Raw genomic sequence first — 12,639 nt, forward strand, 5'->3', positions numbered from 1 at the left:
TCATTGTCAGTATTGCGGTGTTTGGCTTGGCTTACCTGACAATGCGTCAATAGCTCTTTTGATGCAACAGGCATGCCGACAATTGGCCCTTGCCAACTGCTTATTGCTAATCCAACTACTGTGACTGTGCTGCCATTTTTCACAGTACCGCCGAAAAAATAGTGAGGGTGCGCCAATATGAACGCTACTAACCAGTGTTGTCATTGGACCTAACACACTTTAAAAAAAGAGAAAAAAAGACGGACCATGAAGGAACAATACGAATTGGTAGATGTGATGTAGATGTACAAACAAATGATTACAATGTCAGAAAAGCTGGATCATTTATTCTAGAGAAAAGCATCACAAACTGAGAAAGCCAATAACTCACTGGTCCACTTCTGGTCCTTATGCAAGCAGTTGTTCAACTTAGGACTCAATAATAGAGTTATGGAATGTCGATCTGAGGAATATCTTGCCAAATTATGTCCAACTGGCTCATTAAATCGTCAAAATCCTGAGATGGTAGGAGAGCTCTGCCTATAGCACTCCAAACGTTCTCAACTGGGAGAGATCCGCCGACCTCGCTGGCCAAGGTGAGATTTGGCAAACACGAAGACAAGCAGTAAAAACTGTCGCCGTGTGCGAGTGGGCATTATTTTTTTGAAATGTAAGTCCATGGTAGCTTGGCATGAAAATCATCAAAAGGTGGCGCAGAATATCGTAGAAATATCCTATACTATAAGACCGTCACGTATAACAACCAAAGAGATGCTCCAATGAAATGAATGGCACCCCAGACATACACTCCTGGTTTTCAGGCCGTTGGTGCGCAACAGCCAGTCTGGTGTCCCACCGCTGTCTGTGACGTCACTCACGGAGTTTGAGAAGGTCCCATTTCTAGGAAAGCACCTACAAATTTCACACTTTTTTCCAGCGTACTACAGTAGAAAAAGAGGGCTGGTAGGACTCGCGCTCTAAGGGTTCAGTTCGTACTTAATTATGCATGTACACAATAATAATAATTTCTTGTGACTCAGTGGCCTAGGCCAAGATTTCTATTCGGCGACTTGCACGTCCATAACCTAGCCCAATTATCCAAAGTAGGAAAGGGCACCTGCAACTTAATATTTGTACCCGTTCCCGCGAAAAGGGGGTCTTAATGGAGGGACAAAAAAATGGCTAAAATAAATTTTATGTGACAGAATGGCAGGTTAACAATTTTTTCCATTACTTGTATTGTGAAATATTGCTTCTTGACATATTTTGTGAATCTAGGTCAACAGTTAGTACCCTTCAGGTTTTCATAAGCGAGGTTGCGAGTATCGAAATATCTGACGTAAATGGCTGTATCTTTTGACTACACTGACATAGTAGCTTTCCTTTTTGACATAGGCCAGGAACCGTATACCTTAGTACATGCCATAAATTTCAGCTTGATACGTCTACCCATTCCTGAGGAAAAGGGGTCTTTAACAGTCGGACAGAGAGGCAGATGAACAACAAAGTAATGCCATATGAGTTCCATTTTTACCAATTGAGGTACAGAAAGCTAATGCATGTACTAACGGGTGTCCTTTGTTCGCGGGCAAATAGTGGGCTAGTGTTATGATTACTCTACACAGCAAGGGTAGTAGGCGTCCTTGAGGGACTTGGGAACGCATGAGGGATACGTTTGCTGCTAGCATGCTTAGTTTGTGCAGGGACTTCCACAGTCAGCGCACTGCATCGGTTCCTTCCTGTTTATCGTTAATGGCTTTACAAGCAAACGGCAGAGAAAAGAGTGACTGCAGTATTTCGGCACTCTTCTGTGTAGGGTCGCACCCATCTTGATTGCAAGAAAAACCAAAACCACTACCTCAACAAAGGAAAGGCATAATTTCTCGAGAAGAGAGTGGCAACAGAAAAAAAGGTATACCGCTTTAGTCCAAGTATATCTACTTCTACGGCCATACAAGCCACACTGCAATGAATGGCGGGGGGGACATCGCATCAGTATTATCTGTTTTGCTTCCTTTTCCTTTCGGCGTATTGGGCGCGTTGGAAAATGACTGTTTTAAAGTTTCTGTACGCGCCTCGGTCATGATCCTAATAGGAGGCGAACCTTGGTGGCAGCATAGTGGTCGCACAGCCATCTTAGAATACTAATTCTCTATACTTATCCAACAGCGTTCAACAACAATTACACCGTCTTTCTTCCAAAGCACTCTCATCTAAGTTCTCCGAACATTTTTGTTACCTTTCGTACGCGTCTTACTGACCCGTTACTCGTCTCTGAATTCGTACGTCGTCTGCTGCCAAGCCTACTTGATAAGAAATCCAAACATGGGAACAATATTCCAGAACGGGTCGCACTAACGTGTTGTATGTGATTTCCTTTCAATATCGCCGAATTTTCCCACAGCTCTACCAGCAACCAGCCTAATCTTCCAATCTTCTTTGCTAATACTAATTTTATTTGATCCGTTTCATATCGCTTCTCAGTTTCACCGCTAAATACTCATGTGGTATGACATGTTCCAGATGTTCATCAGTAATCACCCCGTCACTCTCGACAGATTAAACCTGCAGTTTAGTAGGCTCACGGAAAATCGTTGCTATAAATTAGTGAGAGTTCGGTAAAGAATAAAAAGGCCCACATTCCAGCATTAATATATTGTAGTCGAAGAGACAGAGGGTTATGGTAGCATGCTCAGTACACCAGTAGAAGTGACCAAGCAAAAGCGCAATCTCCCTACATAATGTATTTTTGAGAATTCACAGTTTTCGTAATAGAAAGTTTTCAGTATCTTGCTCGACATAAGTAAGAACTAAAACTGCAGCTCTTTCTTCCACGGCGTTCATACTACCATGGAATTAATGCGTTATTTCGATTGTTACAGTGTTGTTCGTGCCGTTCTCAAGAACATTATGACATATAAAAGTAGCATTACGACACCCAGCGCGAGTGACGCCAGTAACACCAAATTTCGTACCCTTTTATATTAATTTTTGTCTCATGCTACCGATGTGTATAACATATCTATGGTCGAAGAAATCAAACACGACCGCCAATAACATAGGCAGCTTGAATGAACACACCGGCAACAAGTCACTGTTGATTTCCGAGGATATTTGGAAAATTAAGTGTTAAAGAGAGTCTCAGTTATTTCGTCTGCTTCCTCTCCAGTTGTCCAAGTGTTCAATCCTAATTGCTGCCGTAATGAGGCGATTACGGACGAGTGAGCTGTCGAAACACACTCCTGGAAATGGAAAAAAAGAACACATTGACACCGGTGTGTCAGACCCACCATACTTGCTCCGCACACTGCGAGAGGGCTGTACAAGCAATGATCACACGCACGGCACGGCGGACACACCAGGAACCGCGGTGTTGGCCGTCGAATGGCGCTAGCTGCGCAGTATTTGTGCACCGCCGCCGTCACTGTCAGCCAGTTTGCCGTGGCACACGGAGCTCCATCGCAGTCTTTAACACTGGTAGCATGCCGCGACAGCGTGGACGTGAACCGTATGTGCAGTTGACGGACTTTGAGCGAGGGCGTATAGTGGGCATGCGGGAGGCCGGGTGGACGTACCGCCGAATTGCTCAACACGTGGGGCGTGAGGTCTCCACAGTAAATCGATATTGTCGCCAGTGGTCGGCGGAAGGTGCACGTGCCCGTCGACCTGAGACCGGACCACAGCGACGCACGGATGCACGCCAAGACCGTAGGATCCTACGCAGTGCCGTAGGGGACCGCACCGCCACTTCCCAACAAATTAAGGACACTGTTGCTCCTGGGGTATCGGCGAGCACCATTCGTAACCGTCTCCATGAAGCTGGGCTACGGTCCCGCACACCGTTAGGCCGTCTTCCGCTGACGCCCCAACATCGTGCAGCCTGCCTCCAGTGGTGTCGCGACAGGCGTGAATGGAGGGACGAATGGAGACGTGTCGTTTTCAGCGATGAGAGTCGCTTCTGCCTTGGTGCCAATGATGGTCGTATGCGTGTTTGGCGCCGTGCAGGTGAGCTCCACAATCAGGACTGCATACGACCGAGGCACACAGGGCCAACACCCGGCATCATGGTGTGGGGAGCGATCTCCTACACTGGCCGTACACTTCTGGTGATCGTCGAGGGGACACTGAATAGTGCACGGTACATCCAAACCATCATGGAACCCATCGTTCTACCATTCCTAGACCGGCAAGGTAACTTGCTGTTCCAACAGGACAATGCACGTCCGCATGTATCCCGTGCCACCCAACGTGCTCTAGAAGGTGTAAGTCAACTACCCTGGCCAGCAAGATCTCCGCATCTGTCCCCCATTGAGCAGTTTGGGACTGGATGAAGCGTCGTCTCACGCGGTCTGCACGTCCAGCACGAACGCTGGTCCAACTGAGGCGCCAGGTGGAAATGGCATGGCAAGCCGTTCCACAGGACTACATCCAGCATCTCTACGATCGTCTCCATGGGAGAATAGCAGCCTGCATTGCTGCGAAAGGTGGATATACACTGTACTAGTGCCGACATTGTGCATGCTCTGTTGCCTGTGTCTATGTGCCTGTGGTGCTGTCAGTGTGATCATGTGATGTATCTGACCCCAGGAATGTGACAATGAAGTTTCCCCTTCCTGGGACAATGAATTCACGGTGTTCTTATTTCAATTTCCGGGAGTGTATTTCCCACTTTTTGATAAATGAAGTCTGTGCGGTAGAAACATGAAAATCCGTGGATGCCTTGATGAAAGAGCTGGGTATTATTTCCTTGTAATATGGGCCTTCTGTTCGCAGCTCGTGGTCTCGCTGTTGTGGTTTTCGCTTCCCGAGTACGGGGTCCCGGTTTCGATTCTCGGGGGGGGGGGGGGGGGGGATGTTTTTCGAAGGCAACGGTAAGCGACCACCATTAGGACGTTGCCTAGTACAGCGTTGTGTGTCTCCCGCGTCGTTCCCATACGCTCTGTCGAGAAGCAGGGGACTTCATTTCATTTCCATGGGTCTACAGCTTCTGTGAGTTTTTAAAGGATTTCATCTTTCTATCAGCTTTTACAATTTTGTGTTGCGATTGCAGTTTCGATATTAAGCCATTTTCAAGCATAAAAGAGCTAGGTACGATGTAATGACAATGTTTTAGGGGATGCGTAATTATCTTTCGTCTCTTGATTCTAATTTTAAAACAGCGTTTGTTATAGCGCAGAAGACAGTAAGTATATTGGTGAATATGAGCATTTAAGAAGTTATCGTGAAAACTTATTTAAGGGTCTGATAATGTACTTTTATTTATTTTCTCACTGTCAGATTTTCTATTCGAAGTGCAACACTCCATGCCAGATATACCACCGCTCGTTGCTGTTGAGTTGTGCATCCACTGCCATTTTGTAAATGCGAGATGGTAACGAATTAGAGTACAACTCGAACGGTTGCCTCAGCACTGGCGTCATATGATCGCTTTTGCAGGATGTAAACGAAGGTACGAGCATATGGAATAAGTCATAGATATGTGAGTGGCTCGAAGACTTCTTAAGTAATAGAACTCAGTGTGTGGTCCCCCATGGGGAGTGTTCATCAGAGACGAGGGTATCGTCAGGAGTGCCTCAGAGACGTGTGATACGGCCGATGTTATTCTCTATATACTAAATGGATTCGGAGGACCCGATGGGCAGCAATCTGCGGTTGTTTGCTGATGGTGCTGTGGTGTACGGTAGCGTGTCGACGTTTAGTGAATGTAGGAACATACAAGACGACTTACACAAAATTTCTAGTTGTTGTGATGAATGTCAGCTAGCCGTAATGTGGAAAGACGTAGGGTAATGCGGATGCGTAGGTAGAACAAAACTTTAGTGCTCGAATACAGTATTACTAGCGTGTGTTCGACACAGTCGTTTGAATATCTGGACGTAACGCTGAAAAGTGATATGAAATGGAACGAACATGGGAGTATTGTGATAGGGAAACTTCCTGGCAGATTAAAAATGTATGCCGGACCGAGACTCGAACAGGCCCCGATTTCGAATCTCGGTCCAGCACACAGTTTTAGTCTGCCAGGAAGTTTCATATCACCGCACACTCCGCTGCTCTCATTCCGTGGTAGGGAAGGGAAATGGATGACTTTGGTTTATTGGGAGAATTTTAGGAAGGTGTGGTTCACACGTAAAGGAGAGCGCTTTGGGGAAACTGGTGCGGCCTATTATTGAGTTATTGCTCGAGTGTTTAGGATCCGTACCAGGTCGGATTGAGGGAGGACATCGAGGCAGATCGGAGGCAAGCTACTAGATTTGCTACCAGTAAGTTCAAACGGAGATGCTTCGGGAACTCAAATGGGAGTTCCTGGAGGAAAGGCAAGTTCTTTCCGAGGAACGCTATCGAGAAAATTTAGAGATTCCGCATTTGAAGCTGACAGCCGAACGATTTTACTGTCGACAAAATATATTGCGCGTAAGGACCGCGAAGATAAGACACGACAAATTAGGATCATATGGAGGCATACAGACAGTCGTTCTCCCCTCGTTCTATTTGGGAGTGGGACAGGAGTGGGAATAACTAGTGACGGTGCACGGTACCCTCCACCACGCACCATGCGGTGGTCTGTGGAGCATCTGTGTAGATGTATACAGGGTGTTACATAACCTTAGGGCCAAACTTTCAGGAAACATTCCTCAAACACAAATAAAGAAAAGATGTTATGTGGACATGTGTCCAGAAATGCTTAATTTCCATGTTAGAGCTCATTTTAGTTTCGTCAGTATGTACTGTACTTCCTTGATTCACCGCCAGTTGGCCCGATTGAAGGAAGGTAATGTTGACTTCGGTGCTTGTGTCGAAATGCGACTCATTGCTCTATAGTACTTACATGAAGCACATAAGTACGTAGCATCAACAGGTTAGTGTTCATCACGAACGTGGTTTTGCAGTCAGTGCAATGTTTACAAATGCGGAGTTGGCAGATGCCCATTTGATGTATGGATTAGCACGGGGCAATAGCCGTGGCGCGGTACGTTTGTATCGAGAAAGATTTCCAGAACGAAGGTGTCCCGACAGGAAGACGTTCGAAGCAATTGATCGGCGTCTTAGGGAGCACGGAACATTCCAGCCTATGACTCGCGACTGGGGAAGACCTAGAACGACGAGGACACCTGCAATGGATGAGGCAATTCTTCGTGCAGTTGACGATAACTCTAATGTCAGCGTCAGAGATGTTGCTGCTGTACAAGGTAACGTTGACCACGTCACTGTTGGAACCAGTTGTTTCCGTACCATGTACAGCGTGTGCATGCACTATCAGCAGCTGATTGGCCTCCATGGGTACACTTCTGCGAATGGTTCCAACAATGTGTCAATCCTCATTTCAGTGCAAATGTTCTCCTTACGGATGGAGCTTCATTCCAACGTGATCAAGTTGTAAATTTTCACAATCAACATGTGTGGACTGACGAGAATCCGCACGCAATTGTGCAATCACGTCATCAACACTGATTTTCTGAAAATGTTTGGGCAGGCATTGTTGGTGGTGTCATGATTGGGCCCCATGTTCTTCCACCTACGCTCAATGGAGCCCGTTATCATGATTTCATACGGGATACTCTACCTGTGCTGCTAGAACATGTGCCTTTACCAGTACGACACAACATGTGGTTCATGCACGATGGAGCTCGTGCACATTTCAGTCGAAGTGTTCGAACGCTTCTCAACAACAGATTCGGTGACCGATGGGTTTGTAGAGGCGGACCAATTCCATGGCCTCCACGCTCTCCTGACCTCAACCCTCTTGACTTTCATTTATGGGGGCATTTGAAAGCTCTTGACTACGCAACCCCGGTACCAAATATAGAGACTATTCGTGCTCGCATTGTAGACGGCTGTGATACAATACGCCATTCTCCAGGGCTGCATCAGCGCATCAGGGATTCCGTGCGACGGAGTGTGGATGAGTGTATCCTCACTAACGAAGGACATTTTCAACATTCCCTGTAACAAAGTGAAGTCACGCTGGTACGTTCTGTTGCTGTGTGTTTCCATTCCATGATTAATGTGATTTGAAGAGAAGTAATAAAATGAGCTCTAACATGGAAAGTAAGCCTTTCCTGACACGTGTCCACATAACTTTCCTGAAAGTTTGGCCGTATCTTTTTGTAACACCCTGTAGAGGCATACAGACAGTCGTTTTCCCCTCGCTCTATTTGGGAGTTGGACAGGGGTGGGAAAAACTAGTGACGGTGTACGGTACCCTCCACCACGCACCATACGATGGACTGTGGAGCGTCTGTGTAGATGTAGATACAGGTTGGGAATTCGTGAAATTCAAGACTGACATAAATCAACAAATAGTACCAGTTACCGAAAGGTAGCGTGAACCACAGTAACTGTTATGACTATACACCGATACATCTAGTGCGTGATTTGTCTTTGAACGTAGGACATCTAGAGGCATGGTCCGCTGCGCAGGTTGGCGTGGTTTCGTGGGGCCGCGGCTGCGCAGGCCCGGCCCACCCGGGTGTGTACGCCCGTGTGGACACCAATCTGCAGTGGTTGCGCGAGACTATGGCCGACGTGTCGCGCAACGCCACTTCTGGCTCAGCAGGCGTCACCGCCGCCGTCTTCTGCTGGCTGCCGGCCGCAGCTCCCCACTTTGCCAGCTTCTACGAATGTCTTGTATCTGTCCTCCTGCTCTACCGATTACTCTGTATAGATTATTAAACATAAAAATGACCACCTCTTTTCAGATACTTATTCATTGTGACATTCAGCCAAGGAAGAAAATTGTGCTCTCATTCTTTATTTCATGCAACTCGCTTTACGAGAAAGATGGAGAGCAACATTTGTTTGGGAATCGGAGTGTTTAAATCATTTCTCAAGCTATTTTTGCGCCGTTGATTAGTATTGGGAATTTGAATATACAGACGAGTTGTTAATTCCATTTAACGCCTATTGTTTCGATGACCGACCCAAAAGGGCATAGCGGACCCCGGAAGTCGGACTCGGTTATAAATAAAAGTGCGATACCAACAATACTTCAGTCTGGTTGCAATCCAACACGGTTCGTAGCACTTGAAGGAGACAGTTGGGTCGGTCGTCGAAGTATTTTGCGTAAAATGGAGGTAAAAATTCGGCTGAACGCACGAAAACACAACATTAAGACGTTGTATATGTTTGCTGTGACCAACACAAAAGGAATCGCGAAAGGCTTCCGTCATCATAAGACAACTCTATGGCGTATCGTCTACATCCGTCAGTTTCAACGAATTTTTGTCGGACGACATCGACAGATATTTGAGGAACTACCGTTTCATCAAGAAGTGGTAGTTAGAAGAAATCACGTTTTTATGCTAAGAGGGTATCGTGCGGGATCAACAGTGGACGTTATGTAACATCAAGGTCTAGACTATATTACAAAGTGCATTGTAAAACTGTGAGAAAAGCAAAAATTATTCCATTGCATCGTGACAGGACGCTCACAATAAAAACCGCCTCGGTCGCGAAATTATTTAACATCAATAACGCGTTTCGCCCTTTTGGGGCATCATCAGGTTATGAAAAAGTAGCTGAATATGAAATCCAGCCGTCATAAAGTATTAGGGTGCACATCATAAGGACAATGTACCGATGCTCCGTGCGGCTCATACCACGTTTATTTTGGAAGGGTGCCAGTATTTTGTACTACTGTGACGGAGTCAGCTCGTGTGATCAAGGTCCATCTTGTACTTTATACGTTTTCAACACGGATGGATTACATATCCAGTTATTATTATGTCCATTTTCAATTTTATGTGGCTTTATGATGAATGGGTTTTATGTCCAGCTACTTTTCCACTATCCGATGATGCTCCAAAAGGGTGAAATGCGCCACTGATGTTAAATAATTCCGCAACAAACACTGTTTTATTCTGATGTAAGAAAAGTCATTAAAACATGAAAATGCTCCTCTAGCAACCAGACAGGAACTACACTCCTGGAAATGGAAAAAAGAACACATTGACACCGGTGTGTCAGACCCACCATACTTGCTCCGGACACAGCGAGAGGGCTGTACAAGCAATGATCACACGCACGGCACAGCGGACACACAAGGAACCGCGGTGTTGGCCGTCGAATGGCGCTAGCTGCGCAGCATTTGTGCACCGCCGCCGTCAGTGTCAGCCAGTTTGCCGTGGCATACGGAGCACCATCGCAGTCTTTAACACTGGTAGCATGCCGCCACAGCGTGGACGTGAACCGTATGTGCAGTTGACGGACTTTGAGCGAGGGCGGGTGGACGTACCGCGGAATTGCTCAACACGTGGGGCGTGAGGCCTCCACAGTACATCGATATTGTCGCCAGTGGTCGGCGGAGGGTGCACGTGCCCGTCGACCTGGGACCGGACCGCAGCGACGCACGGATGCACGCCAAGACCGTAGGATCCTACGCAATGCCGTAGGTAACCGCACCGCCACTTCCCAGCAAATTAGGGACACTGTTGCTCCTGGGGTATCGGAGAGGACCATTCGCAACCGTCTCCATGAAGCTGGGCTACGGTCCCGCACACCGTTAGGCCGTCTTCCGCTCACGCCCCAACATCGTGCAGCCCGCCTCCAGTGGTGTCGCGACAGGCGTGAATGGAGGGACGAATGGAGACGTGTCGTCTTCAGCGATGAGAGTCGCTTCTGCCTTGGTGCCAATGATGGTCTTATGCGTGTTTGGCGCTGTGCAGGTCAGCGCCACAATCAGGACTGCATACGACCGAGGTACACAGGGCCAACACCCGGCATCATGGTGTGGGGAGCGATCTCCTACACTGGCCGTACACCTCCAGTGATCGTCGAGGGGACACTGAATAGTGCACGGTACATCCAAACCGTCATCGAACCCATCGTTCTACCATTCCTAGACCGGCAAGGGAACTTGCTGTTCCAACAGGACAATGCACGTCCGCATGTATCCCGTGCCACCCAACGTGCTCTAGAAGGTGTAAGTCAACTACCCTGGGCAGCAAGATCTCCGGATCTGTCCCCCATTGAGCATGTTTGGGACTGGATGAAGCGTCGTCTCACGCGGTCTGCACGTCCAGCACGAACGCTGGTCCAACTGAGGCGCCAGGTGGAAATGGCATGGCAAGCCGTTCCACAGGACTACATCCAGCATCTCTACGATCGTCTCCATGGGAGAATAGCAGCCTGCATTGCTGCGAAAGGTGGCTATACACTGTACTAGTGCCGACATTGTGCATGCTCTGTTGCCTGTGTCTATGTGCCTGTGGTTCTGTCAGTGTGATCATGTGATGTATCTAACCCCAGGAATGTGTCAATAAAGTTTCCCCTTCCTGGGACAATGAATTCACGGTGTTCTTATTTCAATTTCCAGGAGTGTATTTCTTCCATATGAAATGTTGTGCACGGCTTCGTAAACAGCGGTAAAGAAACATGGGCTACTTAGTGGGGTGGATATTTTCGTCATAGGAAAGCAGGACAGGAGCAGAAATGATTAGCAAACAAATTCACACAACAAGCAGAACATTTACTTAACCTGTATTTCTTCAAACTTATGAAAAAAAAAATGGTTCCAATGGCTCTGAGCACTATGGGACCTAACTGCTATGGTCATCAGTCCCCTAGACGTAGAACTACTTAAACCTAACTAACCTAAGGACATCACACACATCCATGCCCGAGGCAGGATTCGAACCTGCGACCGTAGCAGTCGCGCGGTTCCGGACTGCGCCAAACTTATGGAGACTCATTACAATTGGTGCAGAAATAAACAGAGTCCAGATATCACAATGGCAAGAAGTAGAACTCTCTATATACTAAAGTACGAACGAAGAAGACATGGCCATCTCCAGGCGGTGACTGTATAGTGGGGAGGCTCAGAACGACAGTGGGTTGAGTCACTGCCGCTGGGCATCCCATATTGTGGCGGCAGAGGGCACTTGTAAGTATGCTGTTTAGGTTTTTATGTTGGTAACGTCACCTAGCGCTCTGTATGAAAATCACTGGCTGTGCTGTCTGCAGTCTGTAGCTGGTGGGCATTGTTGAAATAGTCGCTATTGTAGTGTTGGGCAGTTGGCTGTTAACAGCGCGTAGCGTTGCGCAGTTGGAGGTGAGCCGCCAGCAGTGGTGGATGTGGGGAGAGAGATGGCGGAGTTTTGCGAGCGGATGTCCTGGACATGTGTCCATCAAAGACAGTAAATTTGTAAGACTGGATGTCATGAACTGATATATGTATATATATATATATATATATATATATATATATATATATATATATATATATATATATATATATTATGACTTTTGAACACTATTAAGGTATATACATTATTTGTTCTCTATCAAAATCTTTCGTTTGCTAACTATGCCTATCAGTAGTTAGAATCTTTTATTTACCTGGCAGTAGTGGCTCTCGGTGTATTGCAGTGGTTCGAGTAACGAAGAGTTTTGTGAGGGAAGTGATTCATGAAAGGTATAGGTTATTGTTAGTCAGGGCCATTCTTTTGTAGGTGTTTTTGAAAGTCAGATTGCGTTGCGCTAAAAATATTGTGTGTCAGTTTAAGCACAGTCTTTTATAATTTTTCTAAGGTAACGTTTCAGACTGACAGTCCAGAGCCACTGGTGGCATGGCGCAGTAGACATGCGTCATTGGGTCCACTAGATCCCACACGATCGGTTTTGGCGTTGGACGTAAACTTGAAATCCTGTGATGAGGTACCC

At 46.9% G+C, this 12,639-nt stretch overlaps 1 protein-coding gene across 1 annotated transcript in view; it reads left to right on the forward strand.

The window, feature by feature from the left end:
- LOC126336066 (tryptase gamma-like) overlaps positions 1–8,652 on the forward strand; it is a 103,198-nt gene extending 94,546 nt beyond the window's left edge. Inside the window, exon 5 of the mRNA XM_049999547.1 lies at positions 8,401–8,652. Coding sequence (XP_049855504.1) covers positions 8,401–8,652 — 252 coding nt within the window. The remainder of the gene's footprint in view (positions 1–8,400) is intronic.
- The last annotated feature ends 3,987 nt before the right edge of the window (positions 8,653–12,639 follow it).

The sequence above is a fragment of the Schistocerca gregaria genome, chromosome 2 (assembly GCF_023897955.1).
Source record: "Schistocerca gregaria isolate iqSchGreg1 chromosome 2, iqSchGreg1.2, whole genome shotgun sequence".
NCBI classification, from domain to species: domain Eukaryota; kingdom Metazoa; phylum Arthropoda; class Insecta; order Orthoptera; family Acrididae; genus Schistocerca; species Schistocerca gregaria.